Genomic DNA, 27,964 nt, shown 5'->3' with positions numbered 1-27,964 from the left:
CTTTGTTGCCCTTTGGAAGCTCTCTGATAGATTAATATATTTTTTTTTTCTATTACAGTGACCAAAACTGCACACCGTACTCATGGTGGGGCTTCCCCAGTGCAGACCAGAGCAGGACAATCACTTATATTTGGATACAATTGTTCAGGGACAGATTCTGACACACAGCCTGAGCACCAGAGGAGTAGATGCTCTCCTAATACCTGGAGGTATTGACATCAGACCATGCTTTTGACAGTGCTTTTCTTGTACCACTCTAAGACATAAGGACATGAGCTTTCAGTTGAATTTCCAGAAGGTCAGGTGTCTAACTGAACTGAGTGCTTGCTCCCTTATATCCTTATGGAAAAAATGATAATTAAATCCTTAGTATAGAACAGGGTTTAACAGTAGAAAAAATGAAATAAAACCTAAAAAAGGTTCTAAGGAGTTCCTAGTTTCCATGTGTTCCTTGGAAATCAAATGGACTAAGTTTTCAACACTTTTAAGGAAACAAACAGTGTTTATAAGTTTATTACCTTCCTCCTTAAATAAAAGCAGAGGTAATAGCTGGTAAGTGATATGTTTGAAGCGCCTCTTACTTACCCAGCCTCCAGATAAAGATTCTCCTTTAGAAATTAACTATAATAATCATGAGTTTCACGTACCAAAAAAAAAAAAAAAAAAAAAAAAAAATCAATACATTAATTTCAAAGCTGATGTGGCCCTAACAACAACAGGCTCATTGTACTGTCAGTCATGATCTTGGTCAAACACCTTTTTCTATTTGGAGCAAGTTCAATACACCCTCCAAGTGATTACAGCTTTTCTTATGTATCAAGATCTTCTCTCTGAAAGCAAAGACGTCACCAGCAGAAGAATAATTAATACTGACACTGACAAAATCAATCTGGCACCAAGGTCATGATTTTTTGGGAAGATTATGAAAAACAGGAGATATTTTTCTATTTTTCAAAACTCAGTTTTTTCATAAAATTGCCAATGGGAACATACTGCCCAACAGACATGAGCATGGAAGAATTTTTCCCAGTTTTAACACCTTAGGGCCCTGGGTGTGCTTATGTGAAGTACAGTTTATCCAGGGAATATATTGTCCCTTCGTTCAAACTAGGTCATAACAATGATGTTCTCTGTTCTGCTCATGAAGATCTGATGGCTTCATTTTGCCATTTATCAAAAGAAACACGTAGCCTAAACCAGCTTACAAATGCAATGAGAATATTTAACCACGACTTATGCGTTGTGGGTATTTGTGCAGGAAAGGGAACTAGGAAGTAGAGCTAACCATGATGAATATGCCCCATTTGCAAACCTTTATAACTACTCGGCTTCTTCATCTAGAACAAAGCCTGACACAGCAAAGATCTGTAGGATGGATTAGAGTGTCCAAAGCAGCAGATGTGAATATTTATTATAAACTCTCCTCCAGCAAGTCTTTGCTGACAGACGCATTGCATATGGATTGCACTCGCAGCGAGACTCTCCAGGCAATCGCTGGATGATTTCTCCAGGAGCCAAACAAATGCCATTTCGCCTGCAGCCCTGACACCACAGCAGCTGGGCAGGGGGTTAATGTCACTTCCACTTTCTCAAAACCACAAATGAACCCAGTTGTTACAGAGAGGGACAGGCAGGAGAAAATGTTTGGACAGCTGCAGTCCACTTCCAGAAAGTAAGGGCAGGACAGAGTGACAACTGAGACAAAGCTTCAGCTCATTCACTCCTGGGGTACTGACACCAACCCTGCATTTTTCTGCATGCATTGCTAGGTAAGTAGCACTCATCCTGTCAGTCCATGCCAGTATTCCAACAGTCCTGGGAAATGACAAAGCCAAGAGGAAAGTAGAGCGGGTCAGTAAAATCCTGCCAGCTAGAAGGGGCAGTAGTACCCTGCACTGCCTCCAGTGCCAGTGCTCACTGGGGAAAGGCTGGAGGTGCACTTGGCAGCCCTGGTGAAGAATGATTCATTTCACAGAAATTTTCCCCTGAGTTCGGATGTGCTACTATTGCTGACCATGAGTACAGCCACCTCCTGGCTCAGTAGCAGCAGAAGGCACAGGCAGATGCATGTGAGGGGGAATGCACAAAATGACATCTCATTTCCATCACCCTTTATATCAACACTGATCTACGGGCTCATAACATTTTGCTCATTATAATGTAAATTTACTCCCTCCCTCCTTCAGAAAGGAGATGTTTCATTTTGAGAACAGGGAACAAATTGTGTTTTATTGCTCTTTCAAAATTTTCTCCAATTAGGAAAGTGAACAAAAACTACTACATAATTGTGATGCAAAGCTGTATTTTAATGGAGGATACTTACTTGTCACTAGCAAAGGCACTTTGATATAACACTGGAGGAAGATAAAAGCCTGAAGAGAGATTGTTCTTCATACCTTTGACCCAACTGTCAGGTGGGGCTGGTCTGTGCAAACTCACTGAACTGAGCAGTGAGGTTGATTTGCATTGCAATGAACAGATTCTGCTTAGAAGATGCAAAGTCTCCAAGGTTCTAACCTCTAGATCTCACAGCCTCTAGATCTCCAGCTCACAAGGCTCCCTGAACCTGCTCTGGATCTGTTGGTGCACTTGGCAACATGGGGAGAGAACGTGAAGCTTTGCTCTGGCTGGCCCTGTGCCAATCCTGAGCTCAGCCTTCTTCCTCAACCTGGCAGACAAGGAGTGATGACAAAGCACATTGCCATCACGACAACACCCTACAGTAGCAGCCTTTGTACTGATCACAGCTGATTTGCTGTTGCCCATTGCTAGAACACAAGTACTAATTTTTCTGATGTACCCCTATTATGCCCTTAGAATAACATAAGCTCTGACCATCTGGACGCCTGCTTCTAAAAGGATGCAGTGAGTTGGAAAAGGTAAAGAAAGGTAGCAAAGCCAATTAAAGGTACAAACAACTTCTGTGCAAGGAATCCTTACAAGGGATGGAAGCTTATCTGAGAAAGAACTTTGTGCATTAAAATGTTCTTGGCTTACTTCATGCTTACTCCATGTGTAAATCTAAGGCTTCAGTCCTTCCCTGGGGATCCACAAAGAAATGTGGAGCTAAGCCAGACCCCAGATTATCCCCCAGGGAATGGTAAGACACAGGGTTTCCATGAAAATGCTCATCTGAATCCCACCTCATCCGTGGGGCAGCCTGTCTTGGTTTTGAAAGACAGTTTTCTGCCAAGGAAAGCTAGAGCATCCCTTAGAATGGAGAATGTAAACCCCCTTCCCTCCAAATTATTATAATTTTGCAATTAGGGGCTTTCAGGCAAAGATATGGGAATAGGAGTAACAGTTCTTTATTAGGAATATTAAAAAAGAAAAATACACATGTAGTAATACAAAAAAAACAAGCAAGGAAGCAAACAAAAATCCTGGAAAAAAACCTGACAGAGTCAGGGATAAGACCTGGCACCCTGTTGCTCAGGGTGTTGGAAGCAGTCCAAATAAATGTTCCTGGAGTAACAGATGGGGTTCTGGGGAGTAGAGATGGTCCTGTAGAAAGTCCAGCGGTGACGAGATGGGTCTGGTCTTCCTCCGGGCATCCAGTGGAAAAACCGGATCCCTTGTGTCCTTCAGCCCCCGTTTTTATCTAGCTGGAACAACTGGCTCCTCCCCCATCTCCCAATGGGATGATGGAATGTGTCATGTCACTGGTGGGCCCTAATGGCCCCTTATCAGAAGATGTCCCCCTGGAGGATGGAGGGGTGGTGAAGGAGATAAGAAACACTGCCCCACCTGGGTTTAATGGCTGGGCCATTATCAGAAGGCATCCGCCCCCCTTCCCCCTGGAGTTCCAAGAGAAGGATAAAACATCTCCCAAGAAACAGCTTTCAACGGATGAAACAGAATACACATTTTTAGGTCACATAACCCAAGACACCATCTTTACTCTGCTGAGGTGATTCGATGGGCAGGGGGTTAGAAATCCATTGTGTCAGATCCCTAGGCTTGAAGTTAATGTCCATGCACTGGACAGGAGCAATCTCAGCCCACCAAAGCAGCTCATCTTCCTCATCGCTTCCCTGCACAGGGCTGATTCGGTGCTCACCCTTAGGTCTTCTGGGAGGCTATGTCTAAAGCTTTTGGTCAAGTCACTCTCTGGTCAAGTTAGGCTTGCCAGGTTTTTTTTATGCTATCTGGTGCTAAGCACTTGTGTGTATCTGTGCTAAGTACTCCTTTACTCATGTGAATTGCTTGTGCTTACTCCTGTCAAACAAAGGCCTTGTGTCATTCTCCCGTTCTCTTTATCCTGGTGCAGATTCTTTCTCAAGATCCCATCGATACTCCAGGGTACACAAACCTCTTGTGCTGCTATTAGGTTCATGATGGTTAAGAGGAGGGTTAACATTCTTTCAATTAGAACAGGTTGGCTGAGGAAGCTAAAAATCTGAGTAGCTGTTGGTGACAAGACATTCATTATGCTGTCACTGCATCCACTCAAGTCCATGCACTCGAGGACCTGAAAGGCACAGGGCAGTGACAGGGCACCCGGCTGCCAGGAGCCAGGAAGCGCACAGGGCCGGGCCCAGGCAGCAGCAGCAGCAGCAGCGCGGGGCACGGGCACCGTCCCAGGCAGCTGCGGCTACGAGAGGGCAGAGAGCTGGGAGGCAGCTCAGCCAGGCAGCGCTGGAATTCAGGCTCATCTCCACAAGGAACGCCAGGGCAGGGAAATCCCAGTATTGCGTGTCTTTGCTGAGCATCTCAAGGAGGCAGCATAAGATGCTTTTACACAGGTGCATAGATGCATGGCCCATCTCCCTGGGAAGCGGAAAATGGCACTAAGACCCTGAGCCAAGGGCAGAGCCTCTCCTAGGAGTGACTCGTACAGTTCTTGTCTTTCCACACCGCCCTGCAAGGGGACCTGGGTCCTTTGAGATTTGGCTGCTCCTGGGCACCCTCTTCCAGCCTTTTCCAGTCTCCTTGGCTGTCCCTTGGTAACAAGGCCTACTGGTCCACGACCACGAGCAATGTGTGGGGCACCCCAAGCACAGAGCACAAATGCCAGAAGCAGTGGAGTGAAGGAGGTCTCACCTAGCCAGCAGACCCACGGCATAGTGGTGGGTATCAACACAGAGCAGTGTGTCCCAGCCACGCTTGCGTTCCATTGACACCACCACATGCTCACATTGGACAAGGCAGAGCAGGGACTTCAGGGTCTGAACTGCAAACCTGTGTGCAGAGCAAAGCTTGGGTCACGCTGGGAGCACTGGCTCCTACCATGGGGACGTGGCAGGCATGGGAGGATTGGGATGGAGCACCTGTTGGGGCTGATGGCAAGGCTGTGTTGCTCCTGGCATCTCTTCCACAGGGTATCAACCTCGTCTGGCATATCCAAAGTGCTGAAGAACACTTGGAAGAGCAGATGCACAAAGAGTTGAGGGAAAAACACTATCAGTACATGTGGGCAGCAGGGCTCCTGGAGGATCTTCCACATCACCACAGTTGCCTGCAAAGGACAAAGCATCCCGAGACAGTGCTCGCTGCTGAGGTGTGGCCGGGAGAGGCCAGGGGAGACGCAGGGGGAGCACCGGGCCTGGTGCCCCTGAAGCTGCCCCTAGGCCAGGTTTCATCCCAGCGCCTGAGGCAGAGAGATGCGGTGGGAGAAGGAGGGTGGAGAGCTGCTGGAAAGGCGGGTTTAGGGTGAGCAGAGGCCAGTTCCAGAAACTCACAGCCAGGTCAAAGACACCCCTCTTGTCCCCATCTGAGGTGCACGTGCTGTACTCTGGCCAGTTCCCCAGCACATCAAGGAGTATCTGCTGCACCTCCTCCACAGTTTTGGGTGTGGACATGATCATCATCCACATGGACGTAGCAGCTCTGTGGGGTCAGAACTCGGTCTCAGGGGAGTCTCAGACACAGCACTGTGGCCTGGGCAGCAGCGGGGAGCTGAGCTGGCTGCCAGCTCTGCCTCTGCCCACTGCCCCTCGCCAGCAGCAGCCAGACAGCCCAGCCCTGTGGGGTCATGCCCCTGAGGGGCAGGGAGGGAGTATGGCAGCAGGCTCGGGGCCTGACATGCCAGGGCTGGGAAAGGGAGCAGCCAGAGGGCCCCGGAATTCTCCTTTGGTCACACACCTGGGGCAGGCTGTACAGGATGATGGGCTGAGGCGCCCTGAGCCCTCTGGGCAGATGGGCCCCATACCTGTCACACGATGGGGCCACACGCAGGAGAGTCATCACCACGTCATCGGGCTGTGCGTCAGTGAGATCCAGCAGGGTCTTGTCCATCTTGCGCTCAGCAGACTCATTGGCTGTGAGCCACTGGTGGATGTACCTCACCATGTTGGGCACCTGGAGAAGGCACAGGGAGACTTGGAAAGCTGCCAGAGGGAGTCAGGATTGCCCAGCTTCCCTAGAGACGTGCTTCCCTTCCCACCACACTGCAATGAGCTCATAGGGACCAGCTTGTGTGGCTGCACAGATCTCGTGTTTGAAGATCTCTGAGTAGGCTATGACCCCAGTGCCCATGGCGCTGGACCCTTTCTGCCAAATGCTCTTGATGAATTTGCAAACCAGCTGGAGGAGAAGGGCAAGAAGCCAGGGATGTTCCATGGAGTGCTCCAAGCGCAGTGCTCGGCTGAGCAGTGACGGCAGGCCCAGCCCAGGTCGGGGGGATGGCTGCAGGTACCTGTGCTGTTGTGTGGAAGAGACCACGGGCAGGTTTGAGCACGTCTGCTCATGTCATGTTCTTTGTCTGTGTCACATCTGTGGGTTTAGGATGGCCACCAGCCGGGATGTGTCCCGAGGAGGCCGTGCCAGCTTCTGTGGAAGGCCCCGTGCCCTTCCCACGGCGGCTGCGTCGGCAGCCCTGGGGGCTCCTTCTGCTGCCCTGAGCCCGCAGAGCAGGGCAGCGTTTGCTGCTCCTAAAGATCCTGTTGGGCTGTCTTAGATGCCTGGGCTGAGGGAATCCTTTCAACCTGGGCCACTTTGGGTGGGCTGAGGGCAGCCCCAGCACAGGTGGCACCGTGTGCAAGGGCCCTTTGTGACACGGCGCAGCGTGGTCACCGTGGGAGGGAGTGGGACAGGGTGTCAAAGGGCCCTTTGTGACACGTGGTGACACAGGTGCTGGCGGTGACGCAGCCGCGCCACAGTGCTCGGAGCATGCGACGGGACCGGACGGGATAGAGCGGTGTCGTGAGGAGCCCCCCCACAGCACACTCGATCGTGTCTGGCCCGGAGCTTTTCCGAGGCGTTATTCCTCCAGGTGACCTCGAGGCCAGACCACAGGGCTTGCTGACCTGTGGCCTGCCTGAGGCTTCTCTTTTGCAGGTGCCCTTGAGGACTTGGTGACTCAGAGGTTTCCTGAAGCATCTCTCTAGAAGGTACCATCAAGGCCAGACTGTGGCATGGCAGGAAGATTTCTTGGCCTGTTCAAAGTCTTCAGAGGAAAAAACAAGAAAGACCCTGGAGCACAACAGTCTGAAGAGCCGGAGCAGTACCAGACACTGCAGGATGGTGAGTGGCAGGGCTGGGCCACACGGCTGATGGCTGCAGCCAGCTTGGCCCCATCCAGTCCCAGCTGCTGTGGGCATGCACAGAGGGGCCAGGGCTGCCCCCTGCAGCAGCCCTGCTCCATCCCCTGGGGTATCCCGGCGCTGTCCCTGCCTGGGGAGTGCAGGGCAGGGCTCTGTTCTCCGGCCTCTCCCGCAGCCCCTCATCTCTGGCTGTGCTCGCCCTTTGCCAGGTGCAGCCATGGACCGGACACAAGAGCACAAACCTGCCCGCGGATGCTTCCGCAGATCACTGAAGGTACCTGCAGCCTTCCCCACCTGGGCTGGGCCTGCTGTCACTGCTCAGCCCAGCACCATGCTTGGAGCACTCCATGGAAAATCCCTGGCTTCCTATCCTTTGTTCTCCTGCAGATGTTCACAAAATTCACCTGCCTTCGACGTAGAAACAGAAGCACCACAGCAACTGTGGACACAGCCAAGCTTAACTCCGAGCCGATCAAGTTCCAGGCACAGCCTGTCAGCAAAGATTCGACTGCGCGCTCTGGCAATTTCGACACAGCAATGAATGATCACAGGGCGAAGGCTTTTCTCGGGTCAATGACTGAGCATGCCGACATCGGAAACACTGGCACCAGAATGGCTCAAGGCCTCACAAATACTCCCGTCATGCCCACTCTCACCGTGACCCATGCTCCCACTATGGATTTTTTCGAGGAGCATGCTGTTCCTCCTCAGGAGCAGGTATGCAGCCTGGGGTCAGGCCTGGAAGCCACCCTGGATCATGTGGCCTGCAAAGCCACTGGGCCCCCTCAGCCTGTGAAGCCATTGCAGTATTGTGGGAAGGGAAGCATTTCCTGGGGGAAGCTGGGGAAGTTGCTCCCTTGGATAGTACTCCAGGTCTTCTCCATGCCTCTTCCAGGTGCCAGCCGTTGTAAGGAACATTCACCGAAGACTGACATCCCATATCACTGTGGATGCAAGGTTACAAATTGACGTTCTGAGGCTGGCTGAAGAACAACCAGCGGACGTGGTGCTGACCCTCCTGCACTGTGCCCCAACCTGTGACAGGTACAGGGAGAGCTCAGGGCTCACCTGCCTTCAGGGCCCTTGCCCTGCACAGCCTGTGCAATGGGATCTGCCAGGCAGGCTGAGAGGTCCAGGACCCTTGGGCTCCTCTGTTTTCTGAGCCTGCTGCCAATGCTCCCTCCCTGCCCTTCAGGGCACTGGGACTCTGTCACCTGGGCCCCCAGAGCTGCACAGGGCATGGTAGTGTGACTCAGACGCCCCTGACACAGAGCTCTGATCCCACAGAGCTGCTGCAGTGTTGTGGAGAGCCATAGGCTCGTCAGTTCCCACACTACAGAAGGTGATGCCAATGTTGCTCTGTGTGATGGAGGATTGGCCTGTGTACCGCATGATCACCTCCGATGGGGACTACAAGGAAGTTTTTGCCCTGAGTGTGAGTTTCTGGGCCTTTGCCCAGCCCAGGTCACCTCTCTGGGAACTCTCCCTCCTCTCCCTGCCTCACGAGCCAGGATGAAACCTGGGCTAGGGGCAGGCTCAGGGGGCACCAGGCCCGCTGCTTCCCCTGCGTTTCCCCTCGGGCCCTGCCACATGGACACCTCGGCACTGAGTGCTGTCTCGGGCTGCTTCTTTTGCAGGCCACCCTGGTGGTGTGGGTGATTGTCCAGGAGCCTGAGTGCCACGAGGCGATGGTTCTTTATTCCTCCCGCCTCTTTGTGGCTCTGCTTTTCCATGTTGTCATCACCACACAGCACAGAACATCAGAGGAAGTAGCTAACTTTTGGAGAGCATGCCGGGAGGAACATCACCTTCCCAGCGACCTCAACAGGTCTCAGCCCTCCTGGCCTTCCCATGCCACTGTGGCCAGCACCAGTGCTCCCAGTGTGACTTGGGCCTTGTTCTGCACACAGGTTTGCAGTGGAGGTCATGAAGTCCCTGCTCTTCCAGCTGCGCTGTGACAATGAGGTGATGGCGATGGAGCGCAAGCATGGCTGGGACGGGCTGCTCAGTGCCCAGACCCAGCACTATGCCATGGCTCTGCTGGCCAGGTGAGACCCCCTTCGCCCCACTGCCCCCGGCATATGTGCCCTGTGCCTGGGGAGCCCCACACAGTCCCTGTGTTCGTGGGCCAGAGGGCCTTGGCACTGAGGGACGACCAAGCAGACTGGGAAAGGCTGGGAGAGGAGGGTGCCCAGGAGGGTCTGCCTCCCAAAGCACCCACATTCCCTCCAGGGATGCTGAGGAAAGACTGGTCATCTGTGAGTCACTCCTGGGACAGGTTGTCCCTTCCACCTCAGTGTCTTGGTGCCTTTTTCCCTCTGCCAGGGAGATGCGCTCTGTCTTGATCCCTGTGTGTTCCCGCATTGCACTGCACCTACTTCGGCTGCTCAGCCTAGAGGACCCACGCTGGGATCTGCCTTTCCTGGCATTCCTTGTGGAGGTGAGTCTGAATTCCAGCGCTGCCTGGCTGAGCTGCCTCCCAGCTCTCTGCCCTCTCGTAGCCGCAGCTGCCTGGGACGGTGCCTGTGCCCCACGCTGCTGCTGCTGCTGCTGCTGCTGCCTGGGCCAGGCCCTGTGCGCTCCTGGGCTCCTGGCAGCCGGGTCTCCTGTCACTGCCCTGTACCTTTCAGATCCTTGACTGCCTGGACTTGACTAAATGTGGTGGCAGTGTCCTGAAGGTTGTGTCGAGGTACCTGCGGAGTGAGTGCAGAGACAGGAATTGCCTGGCACTCAGAGGCCTCATGGTGCTCAGCAGGGATCTCTGGATGGTGAGAAGGCAGCAGCAGCTGAAGCTGCGCTTGGGGAAAGCAGCCTCATGGGCTGGCTGGGCTTCAGGAGCTGAGGCAGATGCTCCCAGCTCTCCTGCCTCCTGGCTCAGCTGCCCGAGTGCTTCGGGACAGGCCTTTGGCCTCTGGGCCCTGCGGCGGCAGCAGGGTGGGGCTGCAGTGCCAGGGCGCTGTTGGCGGTGCAGCTCTTTGTGGCTTCACAGCAGAGTCTTGTGTTCCACACAGGCCAGAAGAATGTGCTGTCTGTCTCGAAGCCTTCTGGAGCTGCTGGGTGATGCAGATGGAGATGTGGTCTTCATGACCCTCAATGTGTTCATGAATATGCTCCATAACAAAAACATCCGGGTATCGAGCACCACTGCCCCAAAGCTGGCTGAGGCACTCCTGGTGCTCTTTGACAATGTAAGGTTCTGTGTCCCAAGCCACAGGCATTGGGTGCTTCCCAGAAACTATTTTGCTGTCTGTATTTTCAGACATTTGCCTAGGTGGGCCTGGAGTAATTGGTGCTTTGTTTTTTTCCTTTCCTCTAGGACGACAGACAGGTGCAGCTGCTCTCCATTCAACTCTTCTGTAAGGTGATGGAGTTGGTAGTGGATGAGGGTAAAAAGCCCCTAGAGAAAATTGTCAACAAGAGCCTGTACCCACTTTTACTCCACTGCAATGACGAGAACCAGTGTGTGGCAAATGTAAGGTTTTGTGTGATGCTGGTGCATCCCTGGGAGGGGGCCCAGCTGCCTCCTGCCCGGGTGCCTCCCAGGCTGCAACCTCCTCCTGGCCTTGCCCCAGGAACAAGAGTCCTGTGCCCTGAACTGTGGGGCCACCCACGCATCTCTGCTGCTTTCCAGGCCTCTCGGAAAACACTGCATTGTTCGGCCAAGTTTCTAAACAGGGCAGATCTCGAGCAGCTGCTGAAGGAGCAGCCGATGAAGATTGAAAAGTCTAACGTAAGGAAGCCTGGATGAAGCATCAACCAGGAGAAGTCTCCTGCCCTGCCCTGGCGCTCAGTGTGTGGGGTTGGCAGCTGTGGCCCCTGCCCGGTGCCGCACCCAGGGGCACCGGCCTGCGCCCCACATGCTGCTCTGCTCCCCGGGCGGCGCGGGCTCTTCTCCAGGCTCCCGTGGCCCCGAGCTGATGGGCGAGGCGGGCCCGGGCAGCACCCGGCTCTCTGCCCCCTCCAGAGCCCGGCACCAGGGGCTGCTGGCCGGGCCTCAGGGCTGTGTGGGCACGGGAGGCCGAGGCTGGGTGCAGCGAGAGCCCGGCCGGGGGCTGAGCCCGCACCAACCCTTCCATCCTGTCGCTCTCTCCAGCTGCAAGAGAACAGGAGCCAAGCGGCCGAGCTCCTGCGCCAGGAGAACCCACAGGAGCCCCGGCGAAAGGGGGCCATCAGATTCATCGGTGAGCCACGAGCCCCAGCTCCCTCCCCGGCCCGCCGTAGCTTGGCCCTGGCCCCGGATGCTGCCCCGGCAGCGGCGTCCGGGCCCGGCGCCCTGGAGCCCCGCCTGGCCTCGGGGCTGCTGCCGCCCTCTCGCAGCCGTGCCCTTGGGCGGCAGCAGGCGGCAAGCGCCAGGGCCAGGAGGCCGTGTGGCCACAGGGCCGGCAGCTGTGCCGCTGGCAGGGAGCTGTGCTGCTGGGGCCGTGACAGGCTCTGTGTTCACAGGAATGTGCGGGCGGAGCCTGAGGAGGCAGCGGGAACAGCCCCAGCTCGTCTGTAAAGGTGAGTGAGGGCAGCGGGCTGTCATCGGGGCTGCCGGGGGAAGCTGCAAGCCCTGGCCCGGCTGCGGGGGGGGCTCTGCTCCCTGTGCAGACACGGGGCGGTGTGGGCAGAGCACACAAAGATTGCAGGGACACGTGGTGGATTTGTAGCCAGCAGCTTAGGGCTGATCCCAGTGTCACCTGCTCCCTTCTGGGTGGGATGGCCCTGGCAGGAAGATCTCCTAGGGTTCCCACAGATCCAGGCTCTGACCGTGCCTCTGTTGATCTCTCTTCCAGCCCGTCAAGCCCAGAAGCAAGATGCCAGCCCATCGTGCCTTAACCTGCAAAATCAAGCCCAGTTTCCCCGAAGAGCTGAAGAATTAGGGACGTCTTCTGAATCCAGTGAACCAGCATCCCAAGAACACACCAGGAGGCACTGAAGAGGATGCCACCTCTCAGTGCTGCTGGAGCTCCAGGAACAGCTGATGCAGGACACAGTTCTCATAACTTCATGCCTCTTCTCCCTGTTATGCGGATACCTCCCTCCCTCAGCCCTCAGACCCTGCCCGTCCCCTCTCTCCCCTCTGGCTCATCCCCTTGCTTCGCCTGCCATCAATAAACAGTTTGGCTTCTTCACATTACCTGCTTTTCTGTGGGGCTGAAGCAGCGAAAATCCAGAGCCCTGGGACACAACGGCCCCTCCTGCCGTTCTATCCTGCTCCGTGTTTTGTGCACAGACACAGGGGAAGGAGGGCACATCAGGCTGGAAAGGTCCCTATGCTGAAAGTCCAGTTCTACAGCATTGTGGAGTTCAAATTCTTGCTGAGCACCCTGAAGCCCCTGGATTTTGGAAGAGCCAACTTGAGTATGCTCTGAACCCAGCTGTGAGGGATTCCATGGCAAGCATCCATGGAGGGCAAAGGAGCTTGGAATGCTGGAAGCTTTCAAGAATAGCTTCCTAAAAGCTCAGCAGTGCTCCATCCCTGGCACAGGGTCAGGAAGAGGGCAGAACCAGAGACCATCAGGGCTTAACAGGGAGCCTTGGGTGTGCCGAAGGGGAAGCGAAGCAGCAGCACGGAGGCCGAGACTCGGACGCGTGACCGTGCCAATGCCTGGAGCACTGTCAGGCAGTGCTGGGATCCTGGGTGTGGGAACTGGGCTCTGGGCTCTGGCTGGCAACAGCCTGGTTTTGCTGCCGTGACCGCAGGCAGGAGTTGAGGCAGGTGAAGAGGCAGCGCGCAGCTTGTGTTTGTTCAGGGCCTGGGGCTGCACTTCTGAACCTCCACCTGGAAACGCACTTGGGGGAATATGAGCTAGAGCTGGAGTGTCTGTCCTGAAAGGACCAGAAGTAATTCAGCCTTGCCAGGGTTTCTTAAGAGTGTGTTGGTGTTCCCCGGGAGAGCTACACATCTGGGGAAAGGCCTTTGTGGAAAAGGACCTTGCTGCACAAGGAAAGTGCTTCCCAGGGCTCTCCCAGGGAGGTAGGAACAACTGTCCCCCTTTGGCTCTCTGTGGTCCTTTCACTCCTTGACACCTGTTGCCATAAAGCGCCAAGAGCAGGAATCTGGCAAAAATCCCACCAAATTTACCGGAGTGTCCATACTGCCCTAAACATGGGAACTTAAAAGCAAAGTCAGTGCATTCAGTGAGGCTATGTTAGATATAAGTTGGCAACCTGCTTTTTCTCACCTGCAAGGAACTCTGCATTCCTGTGCAAAGGAATCCTAAGGAACCAAAGCCTCTCCTGTGAGTACAGTGTGAAATCCATCTCCTAATTTGAACTGGTGGATAAATTTAAAATAGTGCAGGCGTGTTGAAGCAATCTAATTTCTTCAGAAGACAGAACTAGACAAGATTAATTTGCTGGGTTGATGGCTCCAAATTACTTGGGGTAAAAGGAACAAAACCTGTACTTGTCAAAAGAGTTTGACAATTTATATTTCGTAAGAGCCTAACAGAAATCACAGCCATGATTACTGTTTTCTTTGTACAGTGAATTTTGAGTGAAACCTTGCCAGGACCACACTACATACTGCTTTACATGTCCAAACAGCTGGAAACTGACAGTTTTGGAGCAAACCACCACCACTCCTCACTGGTGAGCCTTTTTATATACCCATTAAAGTATTTAACTTTTCTTTGGGCAAATTAATTTACTAATTCTGTAACATTCCATTAGCAAATACTCTGCAAAGTTCTGTTTTAGCCTGCCAGTACTTCATGTTTCTGGGGCAGTCTAGCAGCTTCAATTCTAATAAAACAGTGTTGTAACAAAAGTCACCAACTCCACAGCTCCCCAGGCACATAAGGCTGAGACATTCTTCCTGATAACTGGCCCCGTTTGCTCTCTTCCAGTAACATTTTCCATATACTCAGCAACTCAGGCAAACTCTTCTGCTCAAAAATGGGGCAGAACAAGGACAGTGACAGATCAGAATCCCTCCTCTCTGCTCCAGCAGCTCCTCCTATCAGAGACAACAGAATAGTTGAGGAGCAGGATTTGGGCACTTGTTTCTAGTAAAAGTACAGCAGCTACTTTACAGAAGTTACTTTAGACTTCCTTGCAAATAATTCTGATGTGATAACTTCCCCAATTTAAAAATTACTTGCACTGCCTAACTGTAAGCAAAGCATCCACCTTCAAGGACAAACCCAGCTATTTCTGGGTTTAAATTAAAAAGAAAAAATCTTGCGTGGATTGAAGAAATTCTGTTTATCATAACTGCATACAGAAGCCTGGGACCATTCTTGATGGCAGAGATAAAATAACATATCAAAGAAAGAAAGCAAGAAAAGCTTTGATCAATAGGGAAATGGTTTTTATACACATCAGAACCAATTTAAAGAATTCTCTAGGATCAATTTAGATAGACAGAAATGCTTCTCAGCGTTTATTACCTGTGGAGGGAATATTGATCCCATCCATTGATTTCTCCTTGCATGTAGAGCAGCATCTGGTTTTGTTGTGTGGGATTTTTCCAAAGAAAGATGACCCAAAGTGGAAGGTATCAAGGAACTACTTATATTTTAAGGACTTACATTAATGGTTCAACCAATGTCATTACTCAGAACTTTTAAACTCTGCTCAAGAATAGTCAGAATGTAATTTAGCTTAATTTTGGCAGATGATTGTTAGTCAATGGAATACATTTTAAGATAAGTGGGGTTTTTTGAACCTTACTTACCAAAGGCTACCAATTCCTTAGATAACACATTGCATCAAACATATTTTCTTTCCCGTTCCCTTTTTAAAAGGAATGTCTCTTCATGGTAATGTGACAAATTGCACAGCCCTAATGGATTACATTCCCCCTGAATTAAGGTCTTTTGTCGCTACTGGAGCTGCAACCATTTGCATCATCACCAGGATCCCTCAGCCTGGAGTCTCGAAGGAATTGGGCACCTCTCAGGTGAGGTGTGAAAGGTAAAAATACCCCTTTAGTAATCTGGTTAACAATTAATGTGTTTGCCTACATAAAAGCAAATGGAATATTTACAAGGGCTGCAAACTATGCTTGCAGTGGCTGTAGATAAAATTCTTCATTACTGCCACACTGAACAGAATGTTATTTACCAGGCAACTGATTCCAACATGTGATAGATGGTGGACAATTCTATTTTGTTCTATAAACAGCTTTCAACAAATAAAACAACTATTGTAATAAAACAATGTTTTGCTTAGGAGTGATCTTTTTAGACATTATTATAAGCCCTCCACTCTCAAATGTGAGTAAAACCTCCTAAATATTCTTGTGGAAATAATGATGACCCTCCCTTTGTCTTCACATTCTATTTAGATCTTTCAAGGGGCAGGGCATAGAAGAATAATCTTGAGCAGTTTGTAATTCCCTTGCAGCAATTCACTAAATATTCTCAGTAATGAAGTCCAAAAGGCAAGCTGGGAAAGAGAGAAGGTGTCCAAGAATCTGCTGATACAGGTGTTTAATACACTGGTACCAAAATAAAATCCTTTTGTCATTCTCTCTAGAGACTTTTTTCTTTCCCCTTTCTCAGAAGTATTTAAATAGAAATAGATTTGGCAAAGTGTATTAGGGAAAATTAGCTCATCTCAGAGTGCACTTAAGCTCGTGACTCACCTTATGCATGTGAAATCATTCAACTCAGTGCAATCATATGCTCAAATGAGGCAGGATCAGGGCACCACAAACAGAGTCATTATTGCAACAAGGACTTACAGCACAAGGTCTCAGAGTGAGCAAACTCACTTCTTGTTTGGCTTTCAGCAGGACACCAGCAGTCCAGCCTCCTAAACAGAAAGGCAGCTTTTTAGGCTGAGTATGGCCCTATGGTACAGGTGTCCTAGACCCAAGTATCATAAAATGGTAATAACAGGAAAGTCAGTGCAGAGAGGTTTCTCAGACAAATTATTCAGTAGACATTTACAAAGGTGGAAAGCGATTCCCCTGGAACAGAGTAAAACCTCAAATTACCCAAGTAGTGTGTTAGCAGAAATTCAATTCACATCTTTAAAAATCTGCATGTAGAGATTTGCCTGGCTGATAAATGAGCGTGGAGCGGGATGTGGCCTGATGCCTTTCCCTCCAAAGAGTAAAGGCATGAAGTAATGTTTGGCTGGTGGAAAAAGGGACTTCTCTGAACTTCTTACTCAGTGGAACCGTGACCTAGATGAAGGAGCATTATTCCTGGAGCTTAAACAGGTCTCAGAATTTGACAAATCTTTTTCAAGCGAGAAATCACCAGAAAGTTACTTAGAGCAAAGAAAGCATTTATCTGATAGAAGAAAATCTTTTATATAAAAGAACTTAAAGCCTTTTTATAAGGATTTCTAGACCCAGACCATTACTGTAAAGCTCTCTTTCAGCTGGACTTGAGCTTGTTTATACTGTATTTTAGTTGGCCTTTTTGGCAGCATTTTGGCTTTTTAAAGTAGTTTCAAAACAAAGCAAAAAGTATTAAAGCAGAAACTTTTGAAGCAGAGTCTTCAAGATGTCAAAAACCTTTCTGGATGTGTTAATGAGGCATGTTGAATATATTAAAAATAATATATTGAGAATAAAAGGAAAACACCTTCTTGTCTAGGACTGGGTTTTTGAAAAGAAAATGTCTGTCATGGCAGGATATTTTTATGCATATAATAGGGAGGCACTTGTCTAGCTTTCAGTGTTACCTAAAATACCTGTATGTGGGCACATGTGTAGGTCTGTGTTTCCAAGGGAATCTACCTTGAGGAAAAAAAACAACGAGGAAAGACCAAGCCATCCTGGCAAAAATCCTTGGATTGCTACCAAGTGTGGGACCTCGGGCCCAGCAAGCTGTTCTGAAATCCAAAATCCCAAAAGGCAGCATTTGGGGTTTTTAAGTCACCCTAAAGGGGAGGTGTTGAGTGACACCGCATCCATGGGGAGCTGCCAGGAACCCCGGCAGGGCAGTAATGGCTTGGCTGAGAAACTCCCGAGACAGTGACATCAGTACTGGGGCTGCTGCGGCCGTGCTTGTGCTGCCCAGGGCAACAGCATGACAAAAATGTCACATTTTAAGAAAGCAACAGAGGAAAAGAGGAAAGATCAGTATCATCGGATGCTCTTCAAAACGGAATAAATCACCATAAAATTATCTGCAGGAGCTGCCGAGCTGAACCTCTGCTTGCAAAGAAGCTTAGACTTTTTATGTGAGGGCAAATGCTCCAGAGCATGGTTACGGTTCACATTCAGATCTTGTTCTGAAGAACAAGCTTTTCCCTTCTGTTAAACTTATATATTGGAAGCAGCATGCCAACTACTGTATTGCAAGCAACACTACCTCCAGAACACATTTGCTGTTTTCTTGGTGTTTCAGGAGTTGCACTTATATTAAATAAAAATATTCATTAAGAAAAATAATACTTACTGATGGGCTAACTGAGAAAAATTAGGTCACAGCAAAATTTCTGTCACCACAAATTGAAAATTATTCCAGTTTCTACTACAAGTGGGGTGCCTGAATACAGATTTGGGTGCAAAACCATGCTTTCCTCTGAACGTCATACTTGGCTGCAGCTGCATGTGTTTTAGGCATTGGGAATGCCTCACTTTTAAGAATTCATTGAAGTTGAGTGGTGTATAAAGAGATGAAAAATTCCAGGTGTGCAGGAACATAGCTCTGACTAATGGAAACACCAGCTTAAAAGCATTCAGAGAATAAAAGATAACCTCTGTGTTAATGCTCTGCTCCTTCTCCTTTCCCCACTTTGAGATGCCTGCAGTCATTCAGTTAAAGCCTCCCTGATCCTCCTTCCCTTCTCGAGCGATAAGATGGGTATGCTTGTGTTACAGAAGATGAGACTGGGATATGAACACTGATTTATTTTTCCCTTGGACAGCATATGCATCATCCTTTCCATTAACTCTAAGGGAATGACCAGATGTGTAATCACTTTTTGACACGGAGTGGGACTCATCTCATCTGACCTTGCCATCCCACAATGGATTCAGTTCATCCAGGCTGCTTCTGCAGCTACCAGCGAGGAAAACTCATCTTTCCCAGGAGCTCCCCTGCCTCTCGGGGACAGCAGCTGGCTGACTCTGTGTGTTGACTACAGAAGGACCTCCACAGCTTGTGTAGGGCACCCCTATAATTTAACAGGTGTTTCCATATTGGGAAAGAGTATTGAGTTTTATCCCTGAACTTTTAAGGAAGAAGAACCAGAAACTTCCATGCTCTTGTCACCATAACTGGCCCAGTGCCAGGACAATAGCACCTGTTGGATCCTTCAGCTGTTCCTCAAGACCTGTAGCTGTTTTCTATGGGGCAGCTTGCAAAAAAACCCTCCTAGATCGTTAAGTACTTAAGAGAGAGCACAAAGATTCTTGACGCTTTTTGGGGTGTCTTAGCAGGTGCAAGGGACCTCCCTGCACTGTGCATGGCTTTCACTCTTTTGTTCTGTATAGTTTGTTATTTTCACTTTAATTAAAACCTTTTTGCTTTTCCAAACACCTCTGATCATACAGTCTCACTAATTACTCTTAAGCCATTTCTGGGAGGTTGCTGGTCAACCCTCAGAGCTGGATACACCTTTGTGGGGCTCAGAATACACTGGCCTCAGGCAGCCACGTATCACACAGCTCCTTCTCAGACAGCTCAGACAGGGTTACACTAAATCCCACACAGGAGTTCCTAACAGGCACCTCAAAGACATTTCTAGAGAATTCCCTAACTTGCACTGCTGACAGATGTGTAAACCAGAGCAAATGCAAATGTACGTGGGCACCTGTATCCATCCAGGGGCATTAATACCATCGAAAGCCAGACTTACGTAGGCAATGACCTCTATTAAACCCAAGTCTTAATCATTTGGTGCAACTCTCATGCTGTGGCAACAATCCATAATTTCAGTAGCATTTGATAGCAAAGCAGATCATGTGCATCGTCAACATTTTGTAACCCTATTAACTCTGAGATAATGGACTTTGCTATATTTCTAAGCTAACTGGAATGGACTGTAATTAGCACTTCCTTTTTTTAATACAAATCTCTTGACCCCCAGAGCCAGTTCTTACACCACAGCTAATAACCGCTGCAGGTGATCAAAGGCTCAGATGGAGGTAGGACACAGACCTAGAAGCCAAACTACAGTTTACTTCCAGAGTTTAAGCAAGAGTTGTGAAAACTACTGCTTCTGAGAAAGAGCACTTTTAAGGGAAGGTAATAGTTATTTTGCTTTGCCTCAAAAGGTTCTGCTTAAGAGTTTTACCTCTGAATATGCTCCTTAAAGAGAGGTTCAGTCTCCTTATGAGCCAGAGCAGCTCTGGCTAAACACTGTGGATTCCTAATGCTTTTTGCACTCACCAGTCTTTTGTAGCAAATAAACAGGAAACACTTCTGGTTTGTCCTTAAAGTGAGCTTCTTGTTATCATTATTATTTCAAGCTTAGAGGATGATCTAATGTTTGTGGATTCTGGTTTCTCTCAAGCCAAGTCCTTTGCTACACGATGCTCCCCAGGACTTGGAGGCCTGTGTGGGGTGGGTTAAAGCCCTGCTGAGGTGGCTGGGAAAGCCAGGCCTGGCCTGTACTCTGCGTGCCTCCAGCTTAGCCTCAGGTTCCCCTCCTGGCTGTGCAGCATCCCATCCACTGCAGCTGTCTGGGCATCTTCTGGCGACTGGAAAGAGATGAGTGGGATAAAATGTTCCCTGCACATCCCCAGTCTCTGTTCACTCCATGGCTAGCTTGAACAAATTAGCTCATTTTGAGGTGGTCAAATAGATGGGGCTCAATGCTGTCCTTAATCTCAAACCTCAGGTTGCCCACCTCAAGTTGGGGTTTGTTTTGACTGTTTATAAAACTTCCAGGATAAAAAAATCGGAGATTTTAAATCTTAATCAGCCTTCAGATGTTGCCTACACTATCACAATGATACAAGAGAAGCAGCGTAGCAGAGTGACTTTTATCTTTCTTCCACATTATAACTAAATAGTATTTCACCATGGTAGTAAAACCAGACAAGACAGACACACAGGAAGACTCTGAAAACAAAACAAAAACCTCAAAGTAGAAAACTGGGCTTAATAAAATCTTCTCCAAGTACAAGTTCCAAGAATCTTCCTTTAACTCGAGCATGTTATTGTCAACAGTGGCATCTCTGCTCAGCTGTTCCCTTAACTAAACATTCCTATTACTGTCATTCCTCGGCTTGTCATATTCTCTGCCTTGACAGCACAAGCACTGTGCTGTAAAATCTGCCAGAGAGGCCAGCTGATTTCCTACATCTTCTGACATGTGCAGGTCTTTAATATCAGGCTGTCAGAGCACCTGAGAGAAAGGTGGGTGCTTCCCTGTTCAGGGCTGTTACTGTGACTACCATCACACATACTTTAATCATTAGCCTTATACTGCTGTGAAATCCTAATTTTTATGCCCTTTGGAGTCCCATGGCAGAAAATGCTGCTGGCATAAATCTATCGTGGAGGTTAACTGGCTCACTACCCCACAGAGTTCTATACTTACAATGAAACCTCTGTGTTTTACAAAGCTTATTTAGTGTCTTCGTAAACTTTCTTTGGTGATTTTTTTTTTTTTTTTTTTAAGAGGAGAGCTGTAACAATTACTCAGTGACAGGTGTAGGTGAAACTCAGCTGCTTAAAATAAATAAACCCCTCTGTGCCAGGACCCTTTGTCTTTGGGTGTACTCATGGAGCAGATGAGCTTGGTGGGCAGTGAGTTTTCTGTAATGCAAAACTCCTTTGATTTGATATTAAAATGAAACTGAGGGAAGCAGAACAGGAGCAAATCAGATCAGAACAGTCCCTGGCCTTTAACTGTTTATGGCTTTGTAGGGATGAGAGGATGTGTAATCCTGCTGCTGCTCGGCTGCTGTCCCCCCATGACAGTGAGCTAAGTGTTTCTGGGCAAATTATTATCCTGGGAGAGGCCTTTTTTAATCTCTCCTGTTCTAGCATTCTGTTTGGATACAGAGAGAAATAAGTGAAGAGCTATATAAAAAGATTTCATAGCCTGCAGATCAGGGTGCTGCTGAGATGCAGCTGTCTCTGCTGCTACCAGCAGCCCAGCTGACCACACACACGGTGTGACACAGTGCCACAGAAGCCACACGGGCGATGGATTTAGGAAACCCCATTCCAAGAACAAAGAGTGTGAAAAGCAAAGAGTGTACTTCCAGGTAGTATGAGTGAAGCCACCAGGAACGGTGGATGAATGTTGTGTAGCTTTAAGTGAATGTATTGATGCTCCAAGAGTTTCTGCTTACAAAGCGGAGAACAAAATTAAAAGTCTTTAGTGCTTTAATTGCTAAAGAACATTTGCTGCAGGAACCTAATAAATTTTTTTTGCACAAATCCACGAACAACCCACAAGGGCATTACTTGGATATGGAGAATCAACAGAGTTGCGGCTGAGGCAGAGGTAGGGCAGGTTTGGAGATAATTTCAAATAAGTGCCTTGCTGCCTGACAGCACAGTTCATTTAATTTCCCCGGTCTCAGTTCTCCATATGCAACAGAAACCTGAATCACCACTTTGTTCAGCTCATCTCTTTAGGCTGACTGGGGAGGGAACTTCTACAGCTTGTGCAGTGGAGCCTCTGGACATTCTTGAAAAAATCATAAATAATCACAGAATGGTCTGGAAGGGACCTTGGAAGTGGTGTAAGGCAGCAGCAGATCTCCTGGCTCTGTGTGCACACAAGACATGGAGTGAACCTTGGGGGATAACACACAGACTCACTCCCTGGGGCCACCAAAACCCCCTCACCTGTCTTCAGGGCATGGCCAAAGGTGGGCAGGGAGCATGGGCTGGCTGCTCCTGCCTGGAATGGATGCTGCTGTCAGGGTAACAAACGCTGTCATCGCGGCTTTGATGATAGTAATGCTGAACCGCTGGACAGCATCCAATAAAAACCCACGGCGAGGTAATGGGACGGAGCTCGAGAGTGCTGAAAAGGAATCCCCAGCTAATGCAGCTCTGAGGGTTTTGAGTATACACAGAACATCTTGTAATACTACAGCTAAGTGATAGTTAAATAAACAACAAAGGTAATTGTAGGGTACTTCAGTCTCTTTGCAGATTTATGGTACTTTGAAGGCAGCTCCTTGCAGTGCTCCCTGCCAGGGTTTTCAGCAGGGTTAACGCTTTTGACTCCTGCGCTTTAAGTGTCTGAAAGATATGAATTGTGTTTCACTTGCTGTCCTGGACTGACTGGGACACTGCTGCTTTTATTCGCGGCCAAAAAAATATTTTTAATTCTTTATGGATTATTCATCCCTTGCCTTAGAAGCCAGCATAGGTCAAGTCTGAATGAGTTTGTCTCAGACCTTGCAGACTGGCTGCTCTTTCAAGCCTAAGTCCATGATGTGCAACTGTTTCCAAAATTAAAATGTCCTACCAGACCCAAGTAGCTTCTGATATATTAGATTAAGATATAAAATCTAACGGTGAACCCCTTGAACTGTGTTCCTTTTCCTTGAACTTGCCATTTGCAATCCTACTGATTGCTTGGAGACATTAGTTGCTCTTTCCTGTGCTCACAGAGCCAGTTACACACGAAAATTGTGGCAGTAGGGCTTTTTAAGTCAAATCCATCCCCTTCCTAGGACTCCATAAGCATGGGTAGTTTAAATTATTTTCATTTAAATCCGGCTTTCCAACGCAACCCTGTCAAATAGAGGCATCCACCTTTCTCTTCTGCTGGATGACTCTGGCTAACACTTAGGCTGTCATGGTATCCAGAAGAAGGATGCAGTGCAGTTCTCCTGCACCACTGTATTATCTTTTCTCTTTGGTTTTCTATTTTGGCAAACCTGCCGTGATAGGAGGTAATTCTAGCTTGTAAGATCTGAGAAGAATCCAATGCAAATCCCAATGCATAGCTTTCATATCTAAATATGTAATTTTCTGCAACCTCCTTGTCTCCTGAAGTTTTACCCAAAAAACTGGTGAATACTTTGCTCTTTTCCCTTTCTTTGGAAACATAGGTTGTGCTCTAATAGCTCTTTTCATTCTCCAGCAATAATTTTCCTTCTTATACTGAAGCTCAGCACCTACCTGCAGCTGTTCTCAGTCTTGCCTGGTACTTCTATGTCCTCTTCTACATCTGTCCAGTTCTTTACTCCACACTCCTTGTTCTTCACTTTCTCACCTGTGCCTCAGGTGGTCCCATCCATCCATCCATCCATCCATCCATCCATCCATCCATCCATCCATCCATCCTTCCATTCATCAGGATAACACATCCTTTCCCCACTTCCAGCTCCACACTAAACCTGCCCTTCTCCCGATGCATTTCCAACTTGAAGCACTGGTTTGATCTTTTTTTTGTGATTTACATATTCTTTTGATGATTTCCAAATAAAATCTACATCATTTAGCTTTCTAGCCAGAATATCAACACAGGCAGGCTCCTGTACTCCTGGACTACTAAATCATCTACATGACTAACCTGATGAGACAAAAAATGATGCTACAGAAAATCACTTAGAAATTCCATCCTCCACAAAATTTTAAATGCCTTCTGCATTATTCTTAATTAGTAAGTTGCTTAATAATACTGTCCTGACATAGTGCTATGATGAATTATAGGAATTAACCTGAGCTATTACAATGCAGGAGTTTTCTTGTCAGAACACAAGTCTGACTCTCGCAGTGCCACGTGTTTTGGGCCAGCACAGACCCTGCCCAAGAAAAGCTTTGGCCCCATGGTGGGACAGGGTTATCAGCCACAGCTCACCAAAGAAACCTCAGCCTTTGTCTTTCTTCTTCATTTGTACACAAAGAGTTCAAACAATGGTGTTAGGGCAGAATCCCAGGATCTGATTTAGTGTACAAGGAAAGCTGAGGGTTACTTTGTGTTCCTCCACACTGGGACAGCTTTTGCTTTAAATATGACCTTGTACTCCTGTGATTCTATCCCCATGGATACAGATCTCTTTCATCTGTAATCTGTACATCTCATTCATTCTGCTCCAGGTGAATGGATGATTCCCTAATAGTGTTAATTTTTGTTATTAACTTTTAATAACCTCCACAATTCAATTAATTTGACATTTCCATTAGACAATTGTGTCTGTTCTTTCCTTCCACTGTAATTGAGTCCAGATCTTTGAGATAAAGCTGCAAATGGATGCAGCTTCAATAAATGACATTTGTTTTAAAACAGAGCTCCCATCTGGTTCTAGAGTTTCTCAAAAGATGGAAATGCTTGACTGAATTTCTGATTCCACCAACTACTGAAGGGAAAAACCAGGCTCCACTTTCATATCCAACCTCTCTCTGACTCTCATTATCTGTCTGTCTGTCCATGTATCTGTATCTCCACAGGTTTGATTCAGACTCAGTCCCTGATTTCTTTATGTAATACATTTGCCAGGGAGTTGGTCTGGTTTCATGAGAGCTTTAGCAACATAACCAAAGCAACCACGCCAGGCTGCATAAATGGAATTTCTGCAAGTACTTCTGAACAGAACCTCTTCACCAAATTATTTTTCTGTAATTGAAAAATGTCTTTCAAATGGAACCACTTAGCATAGCCCTGAACTCTATCCAGGATGGTCGTAAACTGCTGCTCACTGGCTAACGCCCAAGATTTTAACATCAGATACAAATGCAGTAGCAGATGTCAATACTGCCAACACTGAAATCTGGCCTGATGAGCTCCATTTTTATGGGTTTGTTTCTTTGTTCTTACTTCTGCTTGTAAAGTCAAGGAGTCCAATGAAAGCAGGGCTCAAATGAAATATTCTTGGGAAAAACTCAGCGTGAAAACTCTCTCCAAGCCAGGCTTCTGGTCTGCCTCAATCATATCCCAAATAACCCCAACAGCTTGTGATGAAGCCTTCTCCAGGATTCCATATTCTTTATGAGCAATAAGCAGGTCAAGAGCCTCAGTATCAGCTTCAATTACTTCCATCAAAGCATCCCAGATACACATCATTTCAGCACTTCTTCCCTATGTCTGCAGTGAATCATCTGTAGCTTCTCACCGCACTCCTTTGGATGGTCTCCATTGCCCAGCCACACCAATTCAAACTTCTTTCTCCAAAGACATCTTACTCCTTTAGGTGGTTCATCTTCTCCATTCCACCCGTTTAGCTTTCAGTGTCTCCTTTCCTGATTCACCCAGCAGTCTTTACACCCAAAAGTCCTACAACCCAAATACTGATGCTTTCTGCAAAAACACAGAAGACTTGAATGAGATCGACTGAAACCACTGATGTCAAATATAATGTTTAATGTTTTTCGTGCTCTTGGCAATGGCTGTTGAGAGAACAACCTTTCACAGGACTTATTGCAAATTCAGACATTTGAACAGCACAGACACTGCAGTGGATTCACAGGTAGAGATGTGTCACCAACGAACCAAGGAGGCAAGAGAGAGGGGAAAAATGTCTCTTGTATCCAACTGATTGTTCTAGTTTTAGCCCAACACCTCTGTAGGCAGCCACTGTGCCACCACCTTTACCTTCACTCCATCCTCATTCCTGGAGTTCAGCCCAGGCTTTCAGCGTTACTCAAGGCACCAAAGTCTCAGCTTCTGCTGAAAGCTGTTTCCATTTGGCATCCAGCCCTCAATTATATTTGTGGTTAATAACCCCTGGTGCACTAAGAACTGCCCCAGTCCCATTCCATGAGCAATGCTTCCTTGGAAAGATGAACCCCTGGCCTGCCCTAGACAACAAACAAACAAACAAACAAACAAACAAACAAACAAACAAACAAACAAACAACTTGGGTGCCTTGCAGCTGGTAATCAAGTAGGAAAGAAATGGAAGTTCCAAAAAGGGATCCAGCCTAAGGAAAATCCTAGTTCCTGTCTTTACTGCAGCTGTTCCTGAGCTAGCATGTCTGAGATAACAAGGATGAGAATTCCAACAGACAGATGATAATGACCAGAAATAATTTGATATTATCTGTTTCTCTATCCCTACTGTTGGAGTAGTTTGTTTCTTACAGTTTTTGTTTTGCACCACAATGCATCACAGGAAAATTCCTGATTAAATCTGAGGTCTTAAAGACATGAAGTATTTGTAATACCTTGTATGAGAAAATCATTTAACTCTTTGAGTCTACTGATTAACATATAATTCATGCAATTCCTTTTATTATTAGAAATACAGTTTAATTTAAAGATAATCTTCTAATCCGCTGTATTAAAAAAACAATTATGGCAAGAGTGCATTAACTAAGAATCACTTGCCAGAGACACAACAGCTCCAGGACTTTATTAGAACACACTCGTGGAGGTGACTGAACAACTGCGGAGGGCATCACTTAATCCACTTAATTATTTAATGCAACAGGATTTAATTTGCTAATGAAATTAATGAAATTGTTGGATACTGAACACAGGCTGGCTTATGCACACCCACCATGGCGTCATGGATACCCGCAGATACTGGGGGTGAGGGGGTTGTATGCAGCAGTAACACTGAGAAAGGCTTCCCAGAAACCTTTGAAATGGAATTTAGCAACTGAGATGCAGGAGGAAGAAGCATCTGTAATCAAGCCATCCCGTGCACAGCACCACAAAGCTTCTGCACGTGCCTCTGGCCTGCGTGGGATGCACTGATAAAGCCAAGGAAAGGTGGAATCCCGAAGTGTAAAGTCTTAGACAGAAGGGTGGAATCTCTTCCCAATTAAGGAAATTGGGAAAAAAATAACCAAAAGAGAAGCCCACACAGACTGAACTCCATTGTTTTGGATGCTAAAGAGAGATCCTACTTAAAAATTAAAATCGCATTTTCCCTTAGCACCCGAATATCAATAATTCAAATACTTAAGTCAGCGAAAATGGTAGAGTATTGGACCTGCATGAACAGAAGAAGTCAATGGCACACTCAGGATTAGAACTTGGATCTCTTTCTCACAACATCTCCTTTTGAAATTCTCCTTGTGCTACACGGATCAGTTCCCATCACTCTGGCTGCCTCAATAGGATGTGCAGAGTAAGACTTAAATTCCCCTGGAAGACCCAGGCATATTACAAATTACTAACATCCTCCACCTCCTGTATAGGAAATTCATATACCTATTTGTCTTCTGCACAATTGTATTTCAATCTTGATTTCACTGGTAACTCGTACTCTATTTGGATTAATTATTTAGGGAAAATGAACATCATTATGTGTGGCAAAGATGAAGGGCTTACCAATGGAGAAGTAGAATTCCCTTGTTGAGGGAATTGTAGTCACTGCCTCTCTGAGTGTATTATGAATGCACACACAATTAACTGAAGTTCTTCACCTCTGTCTGAGGTAAACCAATGCCCCCTTTTTGCTGTCTTCAAGATGCAAGCTTTAGGTGCTCTGAAAACAGATTATGGCAGCTCTAGATTATTTATTGATATCACCTGCATTTTGCTAATCTGCCCCACACAAAGAGAGCAGCTTCCTTGTTTCAAAGTCAGATTTACCTGGAGAGCTGATTCCAGATTGTTTAAAAGTCTGGCTAAGTTTGAAATATGACACTGATTAAAAGAAACGCAGCCTGGTTGAGATTTGTTCGTGTAGAGTAATGATTGTTTCTTAAACTTCAGCT

The 27,964-nt window shown here is 47.8% G+C and overlaps 2 protein-coding genes across 7 annotated transcripts in view; one reads left to right on the top strand and one right to left on the bottom strand.

The window, feature by feature from the left end:
* Window positions 1-27,964, bottom strand: part of SPAG16 (sperm associated antigen 16) — a 373,943-nt gene that overhangs the window by 984 nt on the left and 344,995 nt on the right. The gene's annotated exons all lie outside the window — the stretch shown is intronic.
* On the top strand, window positions 110-12,598 carry LOC120754903 (uncharacterized). Its single transcript, XM_040069148.2, has 6 exons — window positions 110-209; window positions 10,496-10,672; window positions 10,801-11,214; window positions 11,578-11,665; window positions 11,928-11,984; window positions 12,260-12,598. Exons 2-6 carry the CDS (start codon window positions 10,505-10,507, stop codon window positions 12,400-12,402), a joined length of 870 nt encoding a protein of 289 aa, XP_039925082.1. The 5' UTR covers window positions 110-209; window positions 10,496-10,504; the 3' UTR covers window positions 12,403-12,598.

This window comes from Hirundo rustica, chromosome 7 (assembly GCF_015227805.2).
Source record: "Hirundo rustica isolate bHirRus1 chromosome 7, bHirRus1.pri.v3, whole genome shotgun sequence".
Lineage (NCBI taxonomy): Eukaryota > Metazoa > Chordata > Aves > Passeriformes > Hirundinidae > Hirundo > Hirundo rustica.
The sequence above is the reverse complement of the archived record's forward strand: the minus strand, read 5'-3'. Positions and strand labels throughout refer to the sequence as shown.

What these genes read in the sequence shown, in the direction of transcription:
- LOC120754903 (XM_040069148.2), top strand. Translation starts at nt 10,505, where the DNA reads ATGTGCTGTCTGTCTCGAAGCCTTCTGGAGCTGCTGGGTGATGCAGAT. An exon ending in TCCTGGTGCTCTTTGACAAT is followed by an intron (nt 10,673 to 10,800) that starts GTAAGGTTCTGT and finishes CCTTTCCTCTAG; the next exon opens with GACGACAGACAGGTGCAGCT. An exon ending in GGGGGCCATCAGATTCATCG is followed by an intron (nt 11,666 to 11,927) that starts GTGAGCCACGAG and finishes CTGTGTTCACAG; the next exon opens with GAATGTGCGGGCGGAGCCTG.